We start from the raw sequence: 17,397 nt of genomic DNA on the forward strand, positions 1-17,397 counted from the left end.
CCTCCGGCAGCGCTGCCCGGCCCGCGCAGCGATTTGCAAGAGCTGCGGGAAAAAGGGCCATTTCGCGGCTGTGTGCCGGTCCCGGGAGGTCGCCGCTGTCCCAGGAGAAGAAGCAGTCCTGCGCGTTTCTAACGCTCCCCAACCCCCCCAGTGCCCTATGTACGACCCGCAAGCGCAGCAATTTTGGGTCCCGGCCACCGCTGTCCCCGGAGAACAAGGAGTCCTGCGCGTTTCAAACGCTCCCCAACCCCCCCAGCGCCCCATGTGCGACCCGCAGGCTCCGCCATTTTGGGTCCCGGCCACCACGAGGGGAGGAGGGGCGCCGCCATCTTGGGACCCCCCAGCCCTGTGCGACGCATGGGGGCGGCCATTTTGTCCACCCCCGCCGCCATCTTGTGACCCCCAGCCATGTGCGATGCATGGGGGCGGCCATTTTGTTCACCCCTGCCGCCATCTTGGACGGCAACAACGGACCCCAGTGTCGACGGCTCCACGGGGTTCGAGGAAGACGCTCAAGCACTACAATCACGTCTGGCCTCAATGACGCTGGACCAAGCACGGCCCCGGACGCTCCAGACGACGACAACAACGGTGCTGATAAACGGCCACGAGACACCATGCCTGGTCGACTCCGGGAGCACAGAAAGCTTCATCCACCCCGACACGGTAAGACGCTGTTTTTTGACCATCCGTCCCAGTGCGCAAAAGATTTCCCTAGCTGCAGGATCCCACTCCGTACAGATTAAAGGCTTCTGCATAGTAACCCTAACGGTGCAAGGGAGGGAGTTTAAAAACTACAGGCTCTACGTCCTTCCCCAACTCTGCGCGCCCACATTACTGGGATTAGACTTCCAGTGCAATCTGCAGAGCCTAACCTTCCAATTCGGCGGCCCAATACCCCCACTCACTATCTGCGGCCTCGCAACCCTCAAGGTTGAGCCCCCATCCTTGTTTGCAAACCTCACCCCGGATTGCAAACCCGTCGCCACTAGGAGCAGACGGTACAGCGCCCAGGACCGGACATTCATTCGGTCCGAAGTCCAGCGGCTACTGAAGGAAGGCATAATCCAGGCCAGCAATAGTCCCTGGAGAGCACAGGTGGTAGTAGTAAAGACAGGGGAGAAGCAAAGGATGGTCATAGACTATAGCCAGACCATCAACAGGTACACACAACTAGATGCGTACCCTCTCCCCCGCATACATTACATAAAAAGCAAGAGGGTAGCCAGGGAAAGGGTTGGCCCACTGAAGGATAGGCAAGGGAATCTATGTGTGGAGCCAGAGGAAATGGGCGAGGTACTAAATGAATACTTTGCATCAGTATTCACCAAAGAGAAGGAATTGGTAGATGTTGAGTCTGGAGAAGGGGGTGTAGATAGCCTGGGTCACATTGTGATCCAAAAAGACGAGGTGTTGGGTGTCTTAAAAAATATTAAGGTAGATAAGTCCCCAGGGCCGGATGGGATCTACCCCAGAATACTGAAGGAGGCTGGAGAGGAAATTGCTGAGGCCTTGACAGAAATCTTTGGATCCTCGCTGTCTTCAGGGGATGTCCCGGAGGACTGGAGAATAGCCAATGTTGTTCCTCTGTTTAAGAAGGGTGGCAGGGATAATCCCGGGAACTACAGGCCGGTGAGCCTTACTTCAGTGGTAGGGAAATTACTGGAGAGAATTCTTCGAGACAGGATCTACTCCCATTTGGAAGCAAATGGACGTATTAGTGAGAGGCAGCACGGTTTTGTGAAGGGGAGGTCGTGTCTCACTAACTTGATAGAGTTTTTCGAGGAGGTCACTAAGATGATTGATGCAGGTAGGGCAGTAGATGTTGTCTATATGGACTTCAGTAAGGCCTTTGACAAGGTCCCTCATGGTAGACTAGTACAAAAGGTGAAGTCACACGGGATCAGGGGTGAACTGGCAAGGTGGATACAGAACTGGCTAGGCCATAGAAGGCAGAGGGTAGCAATGGAGGGATGCTTTTCTAATTGGAGGGCTGTGACCAGTGGTGTTCCACAGGGATCAGTGCTGGGACCTTTGCTCTTTGTAGTATATATAAATGATTTGGAGGAAAATGTAACTGGTCTGATTAGTAAGTTTGCAGACGACACAAAGGTTGGTGGAATTGCGGATAGCGATGAGGACTGTCTGAGGATACAGCAGGATTTAGATTGTCTGGAGACTTGGGCGGAGAGATGGCAGATGGAGTTTAACCTGGACAAATGTGAGGTAATGCATTTTGGAAGGGCTAATGCAGGTAGGGAATATACAGTGAATGGTAGAACCCTCAAGAGTATTGAAAGTCAAAGAGATCTAGGAGTACAGGTCCACAGATCACTGAAAGGGGCTACACAGGTGGAGAAGGTAGTCAAGAAGGCATACGGCATGCTTGCCTTCATTGGCCGGGGCATTGAGTATAAGAATTGGCAAGTCATGTTGCAGCTGTATAGAACCTTAGTTAGGCCACACTTGGAGTATAGTGTTCAATTCTGGTCGCCACACTACCAGAAGGATGTGGAGGCTTTAGAGAGGGTGCAGAAGAGATTTACCAGAATGTTGCCTGGTATGGAGGGCATAAGCTATGAGGAGCGATTGAATAAACTCGGTTTGTTCTCACTGGAACGAAGGAGGTTGAGGGGCGACCTGATAGAGGTCTACAAAATTATGAGGGGCATAGACAGAGTGGATAGTCAGAGGCTTTTCCCCAGGGTAGAGGGGTCAATTACTAGGGGGCATAGGTTTAAGGTGAGAGGGGCAAAGTTTAGAGTAGATGTACGAGGCAAGTTTTTTACGCAGAGGGTAGTGGGTGCCTGGAACTCACTACCGGAGGCGGTAGTGGAGGCAGGGACGATAGGGACATTTAAGGGGCATCTTGACAAATATATGAATAGGATGGGAATAGAAGGATACGGACCCAGGAAGTGTAGAAGATTGTAGTTTAGTCGGGCAGTATGGTCGGCACGGGCTTGGAGGGCCGAAGGGCCTGTTCCTGTGCTGTACATTTCTTTGTTCTTTGTTCTTTGTATATCCGACATGGTCAATCGGATTGCCCAATATAAGGTCTTCTCCACCGTGGACCTCAAGTCCGCCTACCATCAGCTCCCCATCCGCCCAAGTGACCGCAAGTACACAGCCTTCGAGGCAGACGGGCGATTATACCACTTCCTAAGGGTCCCATTTGGCGTCACAAACGGGGTCTCGGTCTTCCAACGAGAGATGGACCGAATGGTTGATCAACACGGGTTGCAGGCCACGTTCCCGTATCTCGACAACGTAACCATCTGCGGCCACGATCAGCAGGACCACGACGCCAACCTCCAAAAATTCCTCCAGACCGCTAAAGCCTTGAACCTCACATACAACGAGGACAAGTGCGTTTTCAGCACAAACCGGCTAGCCATCCTGGGCTACGTAGTGCGCAATGGGATAATAAGCCCCGACCCCGAACGTATGCGCCCCCTCATGGAATTTCCCCTCCCTCACTGCTCACAAGCCCTAAAACGCTGCCTGGGGTTCTTTTCATATTACACCCAGTGGGTCCCCCAGTACGCAGACAAGGCCCGCCCCCTAATACAGACCACGACCTTCCCTCTGTCGACAGAGGCTTGCCAGGCCTTCAGCCGCATCAAAGCGGATATCGCAAAGGCCACGATGCGCGCCATCGACGAGTCCCTCCCCTTCCAGGTCGAGAGCGACGCCTCCGATGTAGCTCTAGCGGCCACCCTTAACCAAGCGGGCAGACCCGTGGCCTTTTTCTCCCGAACCCTCCACGCTTCAGAAATCCGCCACTCCTCAGTGGAAAAGGAAGCCCAAGCCATAGTGGAAGCTGTGCGACATTGGAGGCATTACCTGGCCGGCAGGAGATTCACTCTCCTCACGGACCAACGGTCGGTAGCCTTCATGTTCTATAATGCACAGCGGGGCAAAATTAAAAACGACAAGATCTTAAGGTGGAGGATAGAGCTCTCCACCTTCAACTATGAGATCCTGTACCGTCCCGGAAAGCTGAACGAGCCGTCCGATGCCCTAGCCCGCGGCACGTGCCAACGCACAAATTAACCACCTCCAAACCCTCCACGAGGACCTCTGCCACCCGGGGGTCACTCGGTTCTACCACTTTATAAAGTCCCGCAACCTCCCCTACTCTGTGGAGGAGGTCCGTACAGTCACAAGGAACTGCCACATCTGCGCAGAGTGCAAACCGCACTTTTTCAGGCCGGATGGTGCGCACCTGATCAAGGCTTCCCATCCCTTTGAACGCCTCAGTCTGGATTTCAAAGGGCCCCTCCCCTCCACCGACCGCAACACATACTTCCTGAATGCGGTGGACGAGTACTCCCGTTTCCCCTTCGCCATCCCCTGCCCTGACATGACAGCGGCCACAGTCATTAAAGCCCTTAACACCATATTCACACTGTTCGGTTGCACCGCATACGTCCACAGCGACAGGGGGTCCTCCTTCATGAGTGACGAGCTGCGCCAGTTCCTGCTCAGCAACGGTATAGCCTCGAGCAGGACGACCAGCTACAACCCCAGGGGGAACGGGCAAGTAGAGAGGGAGAACGGCACGGTCTGGAAGACCGTCCTACTGGCCCTACGGTCCAGGGACCTCCCAGTTTCACGGTGGCAGGAGGTCCTCCCGGACGCTCTCCACTTCATCCGGTCGCTACTGTGTACTAGCACTAACCAAGCGCCTCATGAGCGCCTCCTTGTCTTCCCCAGGAAGTCCTCCTCTGGAACGTCGCTGCCGACCTGGCTGGCGGCCCCAGGACCCATCTTGCTCCAAAAACATGTGCGGGCGCACAAGTCGGACCCGTTGGTCGAGAGGGTTCACCTCCTCCACTCAAACCCGCAGTACCCTTACGTGGAGTGCCCCGACGGCCGACAGGACACGGTCTCCCTGCGAGATCTGGCGCCCGCCGGCAACACGCACACCCCCCCGACACCAATCACCCCCTCCCTGCCACCGGCGCACCCCGCGAGCGCCCCCTTCCCGGGAGGATCGGTCCTCCTCCCAGGTCCGACCAGAAGTGAAGCGGAAGCAGAAACCGTAAGGCTCCCGGAGACGACAACACGGGAACAAGCACCACCACCGGGGCCGAGGCGATCGACAAGGACGACCAGACCGCCCGACCGACTCGTGGCATGGATGTAACACTACAATGTTGTGGACTTTAACGAGAACTTTTTTTCTTTTCCCCCTTACGACCACTGTAAATAGTGCAAAACAAAAAAAAAACCCTGTACATACTGTGATGACATGCAAAAGTTTTCCTCCCAGGACCAGCCTTGTGAACCCTTACCACCATGCGAAGCACCACCCCGCTGGGTTCATTTATAACAAGGGGTGAATGTGGTAGTATGCATTAGGGGTCATGTGGGACTGTGAAGCCGTGATGTAATTGGCTGACAGATCCCGGGTCCTGGTTGGCTGTTGACCTCTAGCTCCGCCCTGAAGGCAGAGTATAAGAACCAGGAGTTCTCCCCCGTAGGCCAGTCTGTTACTGAACTGCGGGGAACAAGTCACGCTTAATAAAGCCTCATCGACTTCATCTCTATTCGTCTCTCGTGAGTCTTTGTGCGCTACATTGATCGTCTGGACTCTCCCCGCGAGGGAGAATGGGAGTGTGTTCCATCTTTGCAGGTCCTTTTTGACTTCTTCTGTCAGACTGGTGAGGTTCCATTTGTGGATCCCTTTCCAGTCATGGGCTATTTGGATCCCCAGGTAGTGGAATTTGTGTGGGGCTTGTTTAAGCGGCAGTCCCGCTAGTGCTGCTCCCCCTACTTGTGGGTGTACCGGGAAGATCTTGCTTTTGCTCATGTTGAGTTTGTAGCCCAAGAAGGCGCCAAACTCTTTCAGGAGCGCGATGATTCCGTCCATGCTGCTCTGTGGATCCGAAATGTAGAGGAGCGGGTCATCTGCATAGAGTGAGACTCTGTGCTCTCTGCCGCCCCTTCGGATCCTCCTCCAGCTTTTTGCTGCTCTGAGTGCGATTGCTAGTGGTTCGATCGCTAGAGCGAACAGCAGCGGGGACAGTGGGCATCCTTGTCTGCTGCCCCTGTGCAGCTGGACGTATCGGGAGTTGGTGTTGTTGGTCCGTACGCTCGCCATGGGAGCGTTGTATAGGAGCTTTACCCAGGAGGTGAACCCTGTTCCAAGCCCGAACCGCTCCAGTACCTCTATGAGTTATTTCCATTCGACTCTGTCGAAGGCCTTTTCTGCGTTTAGGGAGACGATCACCTCCGGTGTTCTCTCCCCGGAGGGGGTCATTATCACGTTCAGCAGGCGCCTGATTTTCGAGGTAAGCTGTCTACCTTTGAAAAAGCCCGTCTGGTCCTCTGCGACCACCTCAGGTATGCGGTCTTCTAGCCTTTTGGCTAGGATTTTGGCCAATATTTTGGCGTCTGCATTCAGCAGCACATTCCGTTGGGTCTTTGTCTTTCTTTTTTTTTTTAAATATATTTTTACTAAGAATTTTTCAATAACAATATTTTCCACCTTACAAACAACCCCCCCTCCTCCCGCCCCCGGTAACAAAGAAAAGAAAAGAACTCGCTTGGCAAGACATGAACATGGCAAGTCAATAAAATACAGAACTTTGTACATTGGATTCTTCCCGTACATGTCAGTTTCCGGATCATTCATGTGCTTTCTTGCTCACATGCCCCCCCACAGGAAACCCCCCCCCCCAAACGATATCTCTCTCTCCCCCCCCCCCCCCCCCCCCCGGGTTGCTGTTGCTGCTGTCCGACCTTCATCTAACGCTCAGCGAGATGATCTAGGAACGGTTGCCACCGCCTGTAGAACCCCTGCGCAGACCCTCTCAAGGCAAACTTTATCCTCTCTAACTTGATAAACCCTGCCATATCATTTATCCAGGCCTCCACACTGGGGGGCTTCGCCTCCTTCCACATTAGCAAGATCCTTCGCCAGGCTACTAGGGACGCAAAGGCCAGAATGCCGGCCTCTTTCGCCTCCTGCACTCCCGGCTCGTCCACTACTCCAAATAGTGCTAGCCCCCAGCTTGGCTTGACCCGGACTTTCACCACCTTAGATATTGTTCCCGCCACTCCCCTCCAGAACCCCTCCAGTGTCGGGCATGACCAAAACATATGGACATGGTTCGCCGGACTTCCTGAGCACCTCCCACATCTGTCCTCCACCCCAAAGAACCTACTCAGCCTCGCCCCCGTCATACGCGCTCTATGAACCACCTTAAATTGTATCAGGCTAAGCCTGGCACACGAGGAAGAGGAATTAACCCTACTTAGGGCATCAGCCCATAGCCCCTCCTCAATCTCCTCCCCCAACTCCTCTTCCCATTTACCCTTCAGCTCCTCTACCAAAGCCTCCCCCTCTTCTTTCATCTACTGGTATATCGCCGAGACCTTGCCCTCTCCGACCCATACGCCCGAAATCACCCTATCTTGAATCCCCTGTGCCGGGAGTAGCGGAAATTCACTCACCTGCCGCCTCACAAACGCCCTCACTTGCATGTACCTGAAAGCGTTTCCCGGGTGTAGCCCAAACTTCTCCTCCAGCACCCCTAAGCTCGCGAACGTCCCGTCAATGAACAGGTTCCCCCATTCTTCTAATCCCTGCCTGATGCCAGCTCTGAAACCCCCCGTCCATCCTACCTGGGACAAACCGATGGTTGTCTCTGAGCGAGGACCACACCGAGGCTCCCGTCGCACCCCTGTGCTGTCTCCACTGCCCCCAGATCTTTAGCGTTGCCTCCACCACCGGGCTCGTGGTGTACCTTGTCGGCGAGAGCGGCAGCGGTGCCGTCACCAGCGCCCCCAGGCTCGTTCCTTTGCAGGACGCCATCTCCAACCTCTTCCATGCCACCCCCTCTCCCTCCATCACCCACTTACGGATCATTGCCACGTTGGCTGCCCAATAATAACCACCCAGATTCGGCAATGCCAACCCTCCTCTATCTCTGCTACGCTCCAAGAACCCCCTCCTTACCCGCGGGGTCTTGCTCGCCCACACAAATCCCGTAATGCTCCTGCTTACCCTCTTAAAAAAGGCCTTAGTGATCACAATTGGGAGGCATTGGAATACAAAAAGAAATCTCGGGAGGACCACCATTTTAACCGACTGTACCCTACCCGCCAGCGAGAGTGGCAACATGTCCCACCTTTTAAAATCCTCCTCCATCTGTTTCACCAACCACGTCAAATTAAGTTTGTGCAGTGCCCACCAGCTCCTAGCTACCTGAATCCCCAAGTATCGAAAGCTCCTCCTCAACGGTAGGTCCTCTATCCCTCTTCCCTGGTCCCCCGGATGAATCACAAAGAGCTCACTCTTTCCCACATTGAGCTTATAGCCCGAAAAATCTCCAAACTCCCGTAGGATCTGCATAACCTCAACCATCCCTCCACTGGATCCGTCACGTACGGCACCAGGTTGTCTGCATACAGCGACACTCGATGTTCCTCTCCCCCTCGAACCACCCCATTCCATTTCCTCGACTCCCGTAACGCCATGGCCAAAGGTTCAATTTCTAATGCAAACAGCAGAGGGGACAGGGGGCACCCCTGCCTCGTCCCTTGATACAGCCGGAAATACTCCGACCTCCGCCGGTTCGTGACCACACTCGCCACCGGGGCTTTATACAGGAGCTTAACCCAACTAATAAACTCTCCCCCGAACCCAAAACTCCTCAACACTTCCCAGAGATACTCCCACTCTACCCGATCAAAGGCCTTCTCCGCGTCCATGGCTGTCACTATCTCCGCTTCTTCCTCCACCGATGGCATCATTATCACATTTAGGAGCCTTCGCACATTAGTGTTTAACTGCCTACCCTTTACGAATCCCGTCTGGTCCTCGTGAATCACCCCCGGGACACAGTCCTCAATCCTCATGGCCAACATTTTTGCCAGCAACTTAGCATCTACATTCAGGAGCGAGATTGGTCTATATGACCCACATTGCAGTGGGTCCTTATCCCACTTCAAAATCAAAGAGATTGTCGCCTCCGACATTGTCGGGGGCAGGGTCCCCTCCTCCCTTGATTCATTGAAGGTCCTTACCAGCAACGGGGCTAACAGGTCTACATACTTCCTGTAGAACTCCACCGGGAACCCATCCGGCCCCGGGGCCTTCCCTGCCTGCATGCTCCCCAGTCCTTTAACCAGCTCCTCCACCCCAATTGGCACCCCCAGACCCGCCACCTCCTGCACCTCCACCCTTGGGAACCCCGACTGATCCAAGAATCGCCGCATCCCCTCTTTTCCCCTGGGGGCTGGGACCTATACAGTTCCTTGTAAAAGGCCTTAAAAGCCTCATTCACTTTCCCTACACTCCGCACCGTAGTTCCCCTGCCATCTTTGACTCCACCTATTTCCCTCGCTGCCATCCTCTTACGGAGCTGGTGTGCCAGCATCCGGCTCGCCTTCTCCCCATATTCATATATCGCCCCCTGTGCCTTCCTCCATTGTGCCTCTGCCTTCCCTGTGGTCAACAGGTCGAACTCCGTCTGGAGACTTTGTCTCTCCCTGAGTAGTCCCTCATCCGGAGCCTCTGCATAGCTCCTGTCCACCCTTAAAATCTCCCCCACAAACCGCTCCCTTTCCCTGCCCTCTCTCTTCACCCTGTGAGCCCTGATGGAGATTAACTCTCCCCTGACCACCGCCTTCAGCGCCTCCCATACTACCCCCACCTGCACCTCCCCGTTGTCGTTAGCCTCCAGATACCTTTCAATACACCCCCGCACCCTCCCGCACACTTCCTCGTCTGCCAACAGTCCCACATCCAACCTCCACAACGGGCGTTGGTCCCTCTCCTCCCCCAGCTCCAGCTCCACCCAGTGCGGGGCATGGTCTGAAATGGCTATGGCCGAATACTCTGTTCCCTCCACTTTCGGGATCAGAGCCCTGCCCAAGACAAAAAAATCTATCCGGGAGTAGGCCTTATTATGTACGTGGGAGAAAAAAGAAAATTCTCTGGCCAAAGGTCTGGCAAATCTCCATGGATCTACTCCCCCCATCTGATCCATAAACCCCCTAAGCACCTTGGCCGCAGCCGGCCTCCTCCCCGTCCTTGATCTGGAACGATCTAATGCTGGGTCCAGCACCGTGTTAAAATCCCCACCCATTATCAAACTTCCTACCTCCAGGTCCGGAATACGCCCCAACATCAAGCATCGTCCCAGTTTGGGGCATATACATTCACCAGTACCACCTCCATCCCCTGCAACCTACCACTCACCATCACGTATCGGCCTCCCTTGTCCGCTACTATGTTCTTGGCCTCAAACGACACCCGCTTTCCCACCAGTATTGCCACCCCTCTATTCTTCGCATCCAGCCCTGAATGGAACACCTGTCCCACCCATCCCTTCCTTAACCTGACCTGATCTGCCACCTTCAGATGTGTCTCCTGAAGCATGGCCACGTCTGCCTTCAGTCCCTTTAGGTGCGCGAACACTCGGGCCCTCTTAACCGGCCCATTTAGGCCTCTCACATTCCATGTGATCAGCCGGATTGCCCCCCCCCCCCTCCCCCCCCCCCCGACTAGCCATCTCCTATCTTAGGCCAGTCCCGTGCTCGCGCCTCCCGCACCCTCCAGTCCAGTAGGCGGGGAACCCCCGCCCCGACCACCTCTTCCATTTTCAGTTCCCCCTCGGACAGTGCAGCAGCAACCCTAGAATCCCCCCCTCTCCCCCCCCTGCCCCCCGCTTGATCCACATCTAGCACTTTTGGGTCTTTGTCTTTCTTATGTATCAGCGAGATTGAGGCCTGTGCTAGCGTGGGTGGCAGTGTGCCCTTAGCTAGCGAGTCTGTGAACATCTCCCACAGGTGCGGGGCCAGTGCTGTTGCAAATATTTGGTAGAAGTCCGCCGGGAGCCCGTCTGGTCCCCTTATGCATGGAGCTAATGCCATCTGTTGCTCTCTTTTAATGGCTATAAATGTGGCGATTAATAAGGTCGCCTTTCTGAATCTTAATTATGAATATGCTTTCAGAGTCGCCAGGTATCTCTTGATACTGCCACAAGGATCAACCGAATACCGATCAAAGAGCCAATACACCAGTTAGTTAAATCAAAGTCAAGGGTACTTTATTTACACACAGTATGATTTACTCTTGCACAATAACACTACAGGCTAAACTATGTCTATCACTAACACCTATACTTAACTTCGGGTGCCCACTTCAGTCAGAGGAACAGTGGCCGTTGTTCGGATCTGAGGCTGTTGGGTTCGAAGAGTAGCAGGAGTACGGCTAAGGTCGTCCGTCTGGTAGCGAGCGTTGACCTTGAACTTACTTGCTTCTGGTGGTGCAGGTGGGAGGGTCTCTCCAGTTCAGAGCCAATTCCAAGAGAGCGAACACATGGCGGGGTTCCTTCTTATACTTGGGGGGCTTTGCGCGCTTTTAGGCGGGCCTTAAACTTGGTCCCAATTAATTGGGCAGCTTCTTGATCACCGCCATCGATCTGAGCCAATAAAGGGGCGGGTGCCTTGATGGCTGGGCCTGTCCTAAGTGGCCGTTGGCCTTGCTTTGTTTGTATCTTCTTGCTGAGGTAGTGGCGCCGGAATGTCTGGGACGGTATCGGCTACCTGAGCACTAGTCTTTGTTCATCGGAGAGGGGCCATCAATGTGCAAATCGGCCCAGAGTTTCGGTTCTGTCTGCAGTCTGTCTTCTACATACACATTCGGGCTCTGTGCCTGCTGGTTACTTTGCATTGTCCATTTCTCCATGTATGCTCTGCGAGTGTCCATTTTATATGCTGAAAGTGGCCATCCCAGATGGCTACATGTCCATGATCTCGCCCAGTGCTAGTGGTGCTTCCAGGCCCCGTTTTCTGCCCTCCCCCCACGACTGGTATGTCCAGTCCATCAAGGAACATTTCATCCCGGACTCCCCCATCGGGGGCTCTGAGGTGTACAGCCCTTGGTAGAAGGCCTTGAAGGTTTTGTTGATCTTTTCTGGTTCTGTTTCTAGCGTGCCTCTGGTTTCCCTGATTTGTGCAATTTCTCTGGTGGCTGCCTGCTTTCTCAGCTGGTGTGCCAACAGGCGGCTGGCTTTGTCTCCGTGTTCGTACAGGGTCTCACGTGCCTGGCGGAGTTGGTGCACTGCTTTCCTGGTGGAGAGCAGATCAAAGTTCCTTTGTAGCTCTTTCCTCTCCGCCAGGAGCTCTACGGCCGGGGCGTCAGAGTATTTACAGTCTACCTCCAGTCTGGAGTCGACCAGCTGCTGCCTAGCCGCCCTTTCCTCCCTATCTCTTCGCACTTTGAAAGTGATAATTTCCCCTCTTAGTACGGCCTCTGGCGCTTCCCAGAACATGGAGGGGGAGACCTCCCTGTTCTGGTTGTTCTCCGTGTACTCTGTTATGGCTCGCGATATCTTTTCGTTGAAGGCCTTGTCCGCTAGTAGGGCGACGTCCAACCTCCATGTGGGGCGTTGGGCCCTGCCCGTCTCCAGCCTCACGTCCATGTAGTGTGGAGCGTGGTCTGATGTCACAATTGCCGAGTATTCCACTTTGTCTATCCTCGGAAGCACCGTTTTCCTCACCACAAAGAAGTCAATTCTGGTGTACACGTTGTGTACTGGGGAGAAGAAGGAGAATACCTTCTCCTCTGGGTGGGCGAACCTCCAGGGGACCATCGCTCCCATTTGTTCCATAAAGTGACCGAGCACCCTTGCCATACTTGAGGTTTTCCCTGTTTTGGGGTTTGATCTGTCTGTCGTTGGATCCTGTACACAGTTGAAGTCCCCCCCATGATTGGTCGGTGCGTCGCTATGTCAGGGATTTCTGCAATGGTCTTCTTGATGAAGTTTGTGTCGTCCCAATTGGGTAACCACTGCACCACCGTGCTGCCCCTATGCAAGGATCTTACCCTTAACACCAAGGGCTCTTAAGCACTCACTTCAGTACTGACCCTCTGACAGTGCAGCACTCCCTCAGTACTGACCCTCTGACAGTGCAGCACTCCCTCAGTACTGACCCTCTGACAGTGCGGCACTCCCTCAGTACTGACCCTCTGACAGTGCAGCGCTCCCTCAGTACTGACCCTCTGACAGTGCAGCACTCTCTCAGTACTGTCCCTCTGACAGTGCAGCACTCCCTCAGTACTGACCCTCTGATAGTGCGGCACTCCTTCAGTACTGACCCTCTGACAGTACGGCACTCCCTCAGTACTGACCCTCTGACAGTGCAGCACTCCCTCAGTACTGACCCTCTGACAGTGCAGCACTCTCTCAGTACTGACCCTCTGACAGTGCGGCACTCCCTCAGTACTGACCCTCTGACAGTGCAGCACTCCCTCAGTACTGACCCTCTGACAGTGCAGCGTTCCCTCAGTACTGACCCTCTGACAGTGCAGCACTCTCTCAGTACTGTCCCTCTGACAGTGCAGCACTCCCTCAGTACTGACCCTCTGATAGTGCGGCCCTCCTTCAGTACTGACCCTCTGACAGTGCGGCACTCCCTCAGTACTGACCCTCTGACAGTGCAGCACTCCCTCAGTACTGACCCTCTGACAGTGCAGCACTCTCTCAGTACTGTCCCTCTGACAGTGCAGCACTCCCTCAGTACTGACCCTCTGACAGTGCAGCACTCTCTCAATACTGTCCCTCTGACACTGCAGCACTTCCTCAGTACTGACTCTCTGACTGTGCAGCACTCCCTCAGTACTGACCCTCTGACAGTGCGGCATTCCCTCAGTACTGACCCTCTGATAGTGCGGCACTCCCTCAGTACTGACTCTCTGACAGCGCAGCACTCCCTCAGTACTGACCCTCTGACAGTACAGCACTCCCTCAGTACTGACCCTGACAGTGCAGCATTCCCTCAGTACTGACTCTCTGACTGTGCGGCACTCCCTCAGTACTGACCCTCTGACAGTGCGGCACGCCCTCAGTACTGACTCTCTGACAGCGCAGCACTCCCTCAGTACTGACCCTCTGACAGTACAGCACTCCCTCAGTACTGACCCTGACAGTGCGGCACTCCCTCAGTACTGACCCTCTGACAGTGCGGCACTCCCTCAGTACTGACCCTCTGACAGTGCGGCACTCCCTCAGTACTGACCCTGTGACAGTGCAGCTGGAATTGACCACGCAATAGCTCAGGGCATCGTGACACCATCTTGCACCTTCCAGACTGTCTCCATCATCTTCTACCCTCCGTCGCTCACCTACGTTCTGTCTCTCTCCACCTCTGAACTCAGTCTCTCTCTCTTCTCCTACTGCCCCCTCACACTTTGCACAGTCTGTCCATCTCTTTTTCCACACTCTGTCCATCCGAATGCTGTCTCACTCTTTCCTTTTGCACTGTCTCTCTCCACTTGTGCACTCTAGTTTTTCTCCTTTCACACTATTGCTCACCTTCAGCATCCAGCCTCTCTCCTGCTGCACGCCCGCTGCCGCACACTTTGCACATAGTCTGTGAAGGTTTCCCCCCTGGAGAATCTGGCTTGCTCCTGGTCTGTCCATCCACTTGATCCTCAAGTCCTGGAGGCGGCTGTGAGGGATCGACTTTTTGCACAGACTCCACTACCTGAGGAACAATGTTACAGACAGTCCCATCTCAGCTCACACATATTTAAAGTCTCCAAATCCCCTGTCTTTCCATTTCTGTAATTTACAGATTTGTAAAACACAATTTTGATACCACTGAATTCCCACATTTATCTCAGTTAATTATCCAGCTTTCTCCTTGGCTCTCCACCCTGTGGGACTGGCCATTTCTGAAGAGCTAGAAATCAAACTGAGTAATTTTGACCTCATCGTGATTGGCATTGGGGGTGGATTTACAATGAAACATGCCCTGGCACAGGGCCTCCAAATTCAGGCTCTCAGATTGATGTCTGTCACTGCCAATCAGACACAGACATACATCGCAAAGCCATGGAATCCCTGGTGTGCAGAAGGAGGCCATTTGGCCCATTGATTCTGCACCAATCCTCTGAAAGAGCACCCTACCTATGCCCACTCCCCCACCCTATCCCCTTAGCCCCAATTAACCTGCAAATCTTTGGAGTGTGGGAGGAAACCGGAGCACCCGGAGGAAACCCACGCTGACACGGGGAGAATCTGCAGACTCCACAAAGTCACCTGAGGTCAGAATTGAACCTGGGTCCTTGGTGCTGTGAGGCAACAATGCTAACCACTGTGCCACCGTGCAGCCACTACTGAGCTAAACCTGTGACTGTAAGGAATGTAACTGTAAAGAAAATTGGATGAAGTGCTGTTGAAAATGGAGGGAAGTTAGGATAAAGGGTGACAAAGAACAAAGAAAAGTGCAGCACAGGAACAGGCCCTTCGGCCCTCCAGGCTTGTGCCGATCGTGATGCCCTAACTAAAAACAAACCCGTCCTTACTCGGTCCGTATCCTCTATTTCCTCCCTATTCACTCCAGATGCCTCTTAGATGTTGCTAATGTGCTGCTTCCACCACATCCTCTGGCAGCGCGTTCCAGGCACCCACCCGCCGCTCTCTGAGTAAAAAAATTACCCCACACATCTCCCTTAAACTTTCCCCTCTCACCTTGAACCTGTGCTCAGGTTCTTTACTCAGAGAGTAGTAAGGGCGTGGAATGCCCTGCCTGCAACAGTAGTGGACTCGCCAACACTAAGGGCATTTAAATGGTCATTGGATAGACATATGGACGATAAGGGAATAGTGTAGATGGTCTTTAGAATGGTTTCACAGGTCGGCGCAACATCGAGGGCTGAAGGGCCTGTACTGCGCTGTAATGTTCTATGTGCTCTTGTGACCTGAGACTGGGATGATTTGTGGCTTGTTGAAGTGCTGGGCGAGAGAGGGAGAAGAAATGAGGGAAGAAAATGAAGGTTCAAATGGACAAGATGCAATTTATGGAGCTGACCAGCTTTGGCTGTGGATGAGAGTAGCTGTGTCAGGAAACACAGCAATCTGCATATGAAATTTAGCAATCTGTATATGAAATTTAGCAATCTGTATATGAAACTCAGCAATCTGTACATGAAACTCAGCAATCTGTATATGAAACTTAGCAATCTGTATATGAAATTTAGCAATCTGTATATGAAATTTAGCAATCTGTATATGAAACTGAGCAATCTGTATATGAAACTTAGCAATCTGTATATGAAATTTAGCAATCTGTATATGAAATTTAGCAATCTGTATATGAAACTTAGCAATCTGTATATGAAATTTAGCAATCTGTATATCAAACTCAGCATTCTGTATATGAAACTTAGCAATCTGTATATGAAACTCAGCAATCTGAATGTGAAATTTAGCAATCTGTATAAGAAATTTAGCAATCTGTATGTGAAACTCAGCAATCTGTATATGAAATTTAGCAATCTGGATGTGAAACTCAGCAATCTGTATATGAAATTTAGCAATCTGTATGTGAAATTTAGCAATCTGTATATGAAATTGAGCAATCTGTATATGAAACTTAGCAATCTGTATATGAAATTTAGCAATCTGTATATGAAATTTAGCAATCTGTATATGAAACTCAGCAATCTGTATATGAAATTTACCAATCTGTATATGAAACTTAGCAATCTGTATGTGAAACTTAGCAATCTGTATATGAAACTTAGCAATCTGTATATGAAATTTAGCAATCTGTATATGAAATTTAGCAATCTGTATATGAAATTTAGCAATCTGAAAATGAAACTCAGCATTCTGTATATGAAACTTAGCAAACTGTATATGAAACTCAGCAATCTGTATACGAAACTTAGCAATCTGTATATGAAACTCAGCAATCTGTATATGAAAATTAGCAATCTGTATATGAAATTTAGCAATCTGTATATGAAATATAGCAATCTGTATATGAAACTTAGCAATCTGTATATCAAATTTAGCAATCTGTATATGAAACTCAGCAATCTGTACATGAAACTCAGCAATCTGTATATGAAACTTAGCAATCTGTATATGAAATTTAGCAATCTGTATATGAAATTTAGCAATCTGTACATGAAATTTAGCAATCTGTATGTGAAATATAGCAATCTGTATATGAAACTTAGAAATCTGTACATGAAATTTAGCAATCTGTATATGAAACTCAGCGATCTGTACATGAAACTCAGCAATCTGTATATGAAACTTAGCAATCTGTATATGAAATTTAGCAATCTGTATATGAAATTTAGCAATCTGTATATGAAATTTAGCAATCTGAAAATGAAACTCAGCATTCTGTATATGAAACTTAGCAAACTGTATATGAAACTCAGCAATCTGTATACGAAACTTAGCAATCTGTATATGAAACTGAGCAATCTGTATATGAAACTTAGCAATCTGTATATGAAATTTAGCAATCTGTATATGAAATTTAGCAATCTGTATATGAAACTTAGCAATCTGTATATGAAATTTAGCAATCTGTATATCAAACTCAGCATTCTGTATATGAAACTTAGCAATC

At 51.8% G+C, this 17,397-nt stretch overlaps 1 protein-coding gene across 1 annotated transcript in view; it reads right to left on the minus strand.

The window, feature by feature from the left end:
• LOC140391353 (dynein heavy chain domain-containing protein 1-like) overlaps window positions 1-17,397 on the minus strand; it is a 275,539-nt gene that overhangs the window by 143,605 nt on the left and 114,537 nt on the right. The window contains exon 9 of the mRNA XM_072475932.1: window positions 14,337-14,508. Coding sequence (XP_072332033.1) covers window positions 14,337-14,508 — 172 coding nt within the window. The remainder of the gene's footprint in view (window positions 1-14,336; window positions 14,509-17,397) is intronic.

This window comes from Scyliorhinus torazame, chromosome 15, assembly GCF_047496885.1.
Source record: "Scyliorhinus torazame isolate Kashiwa2021f chromosome 15, sScyTor2.1, whole genome shotgun sequence".
NCBI lineage: Eukaryota > Metazoa > Chordata > Chondrichthyes > Carcharhiniformes > Scyliorhinidae > Scyliorhinus > Scyliorhinus torazame.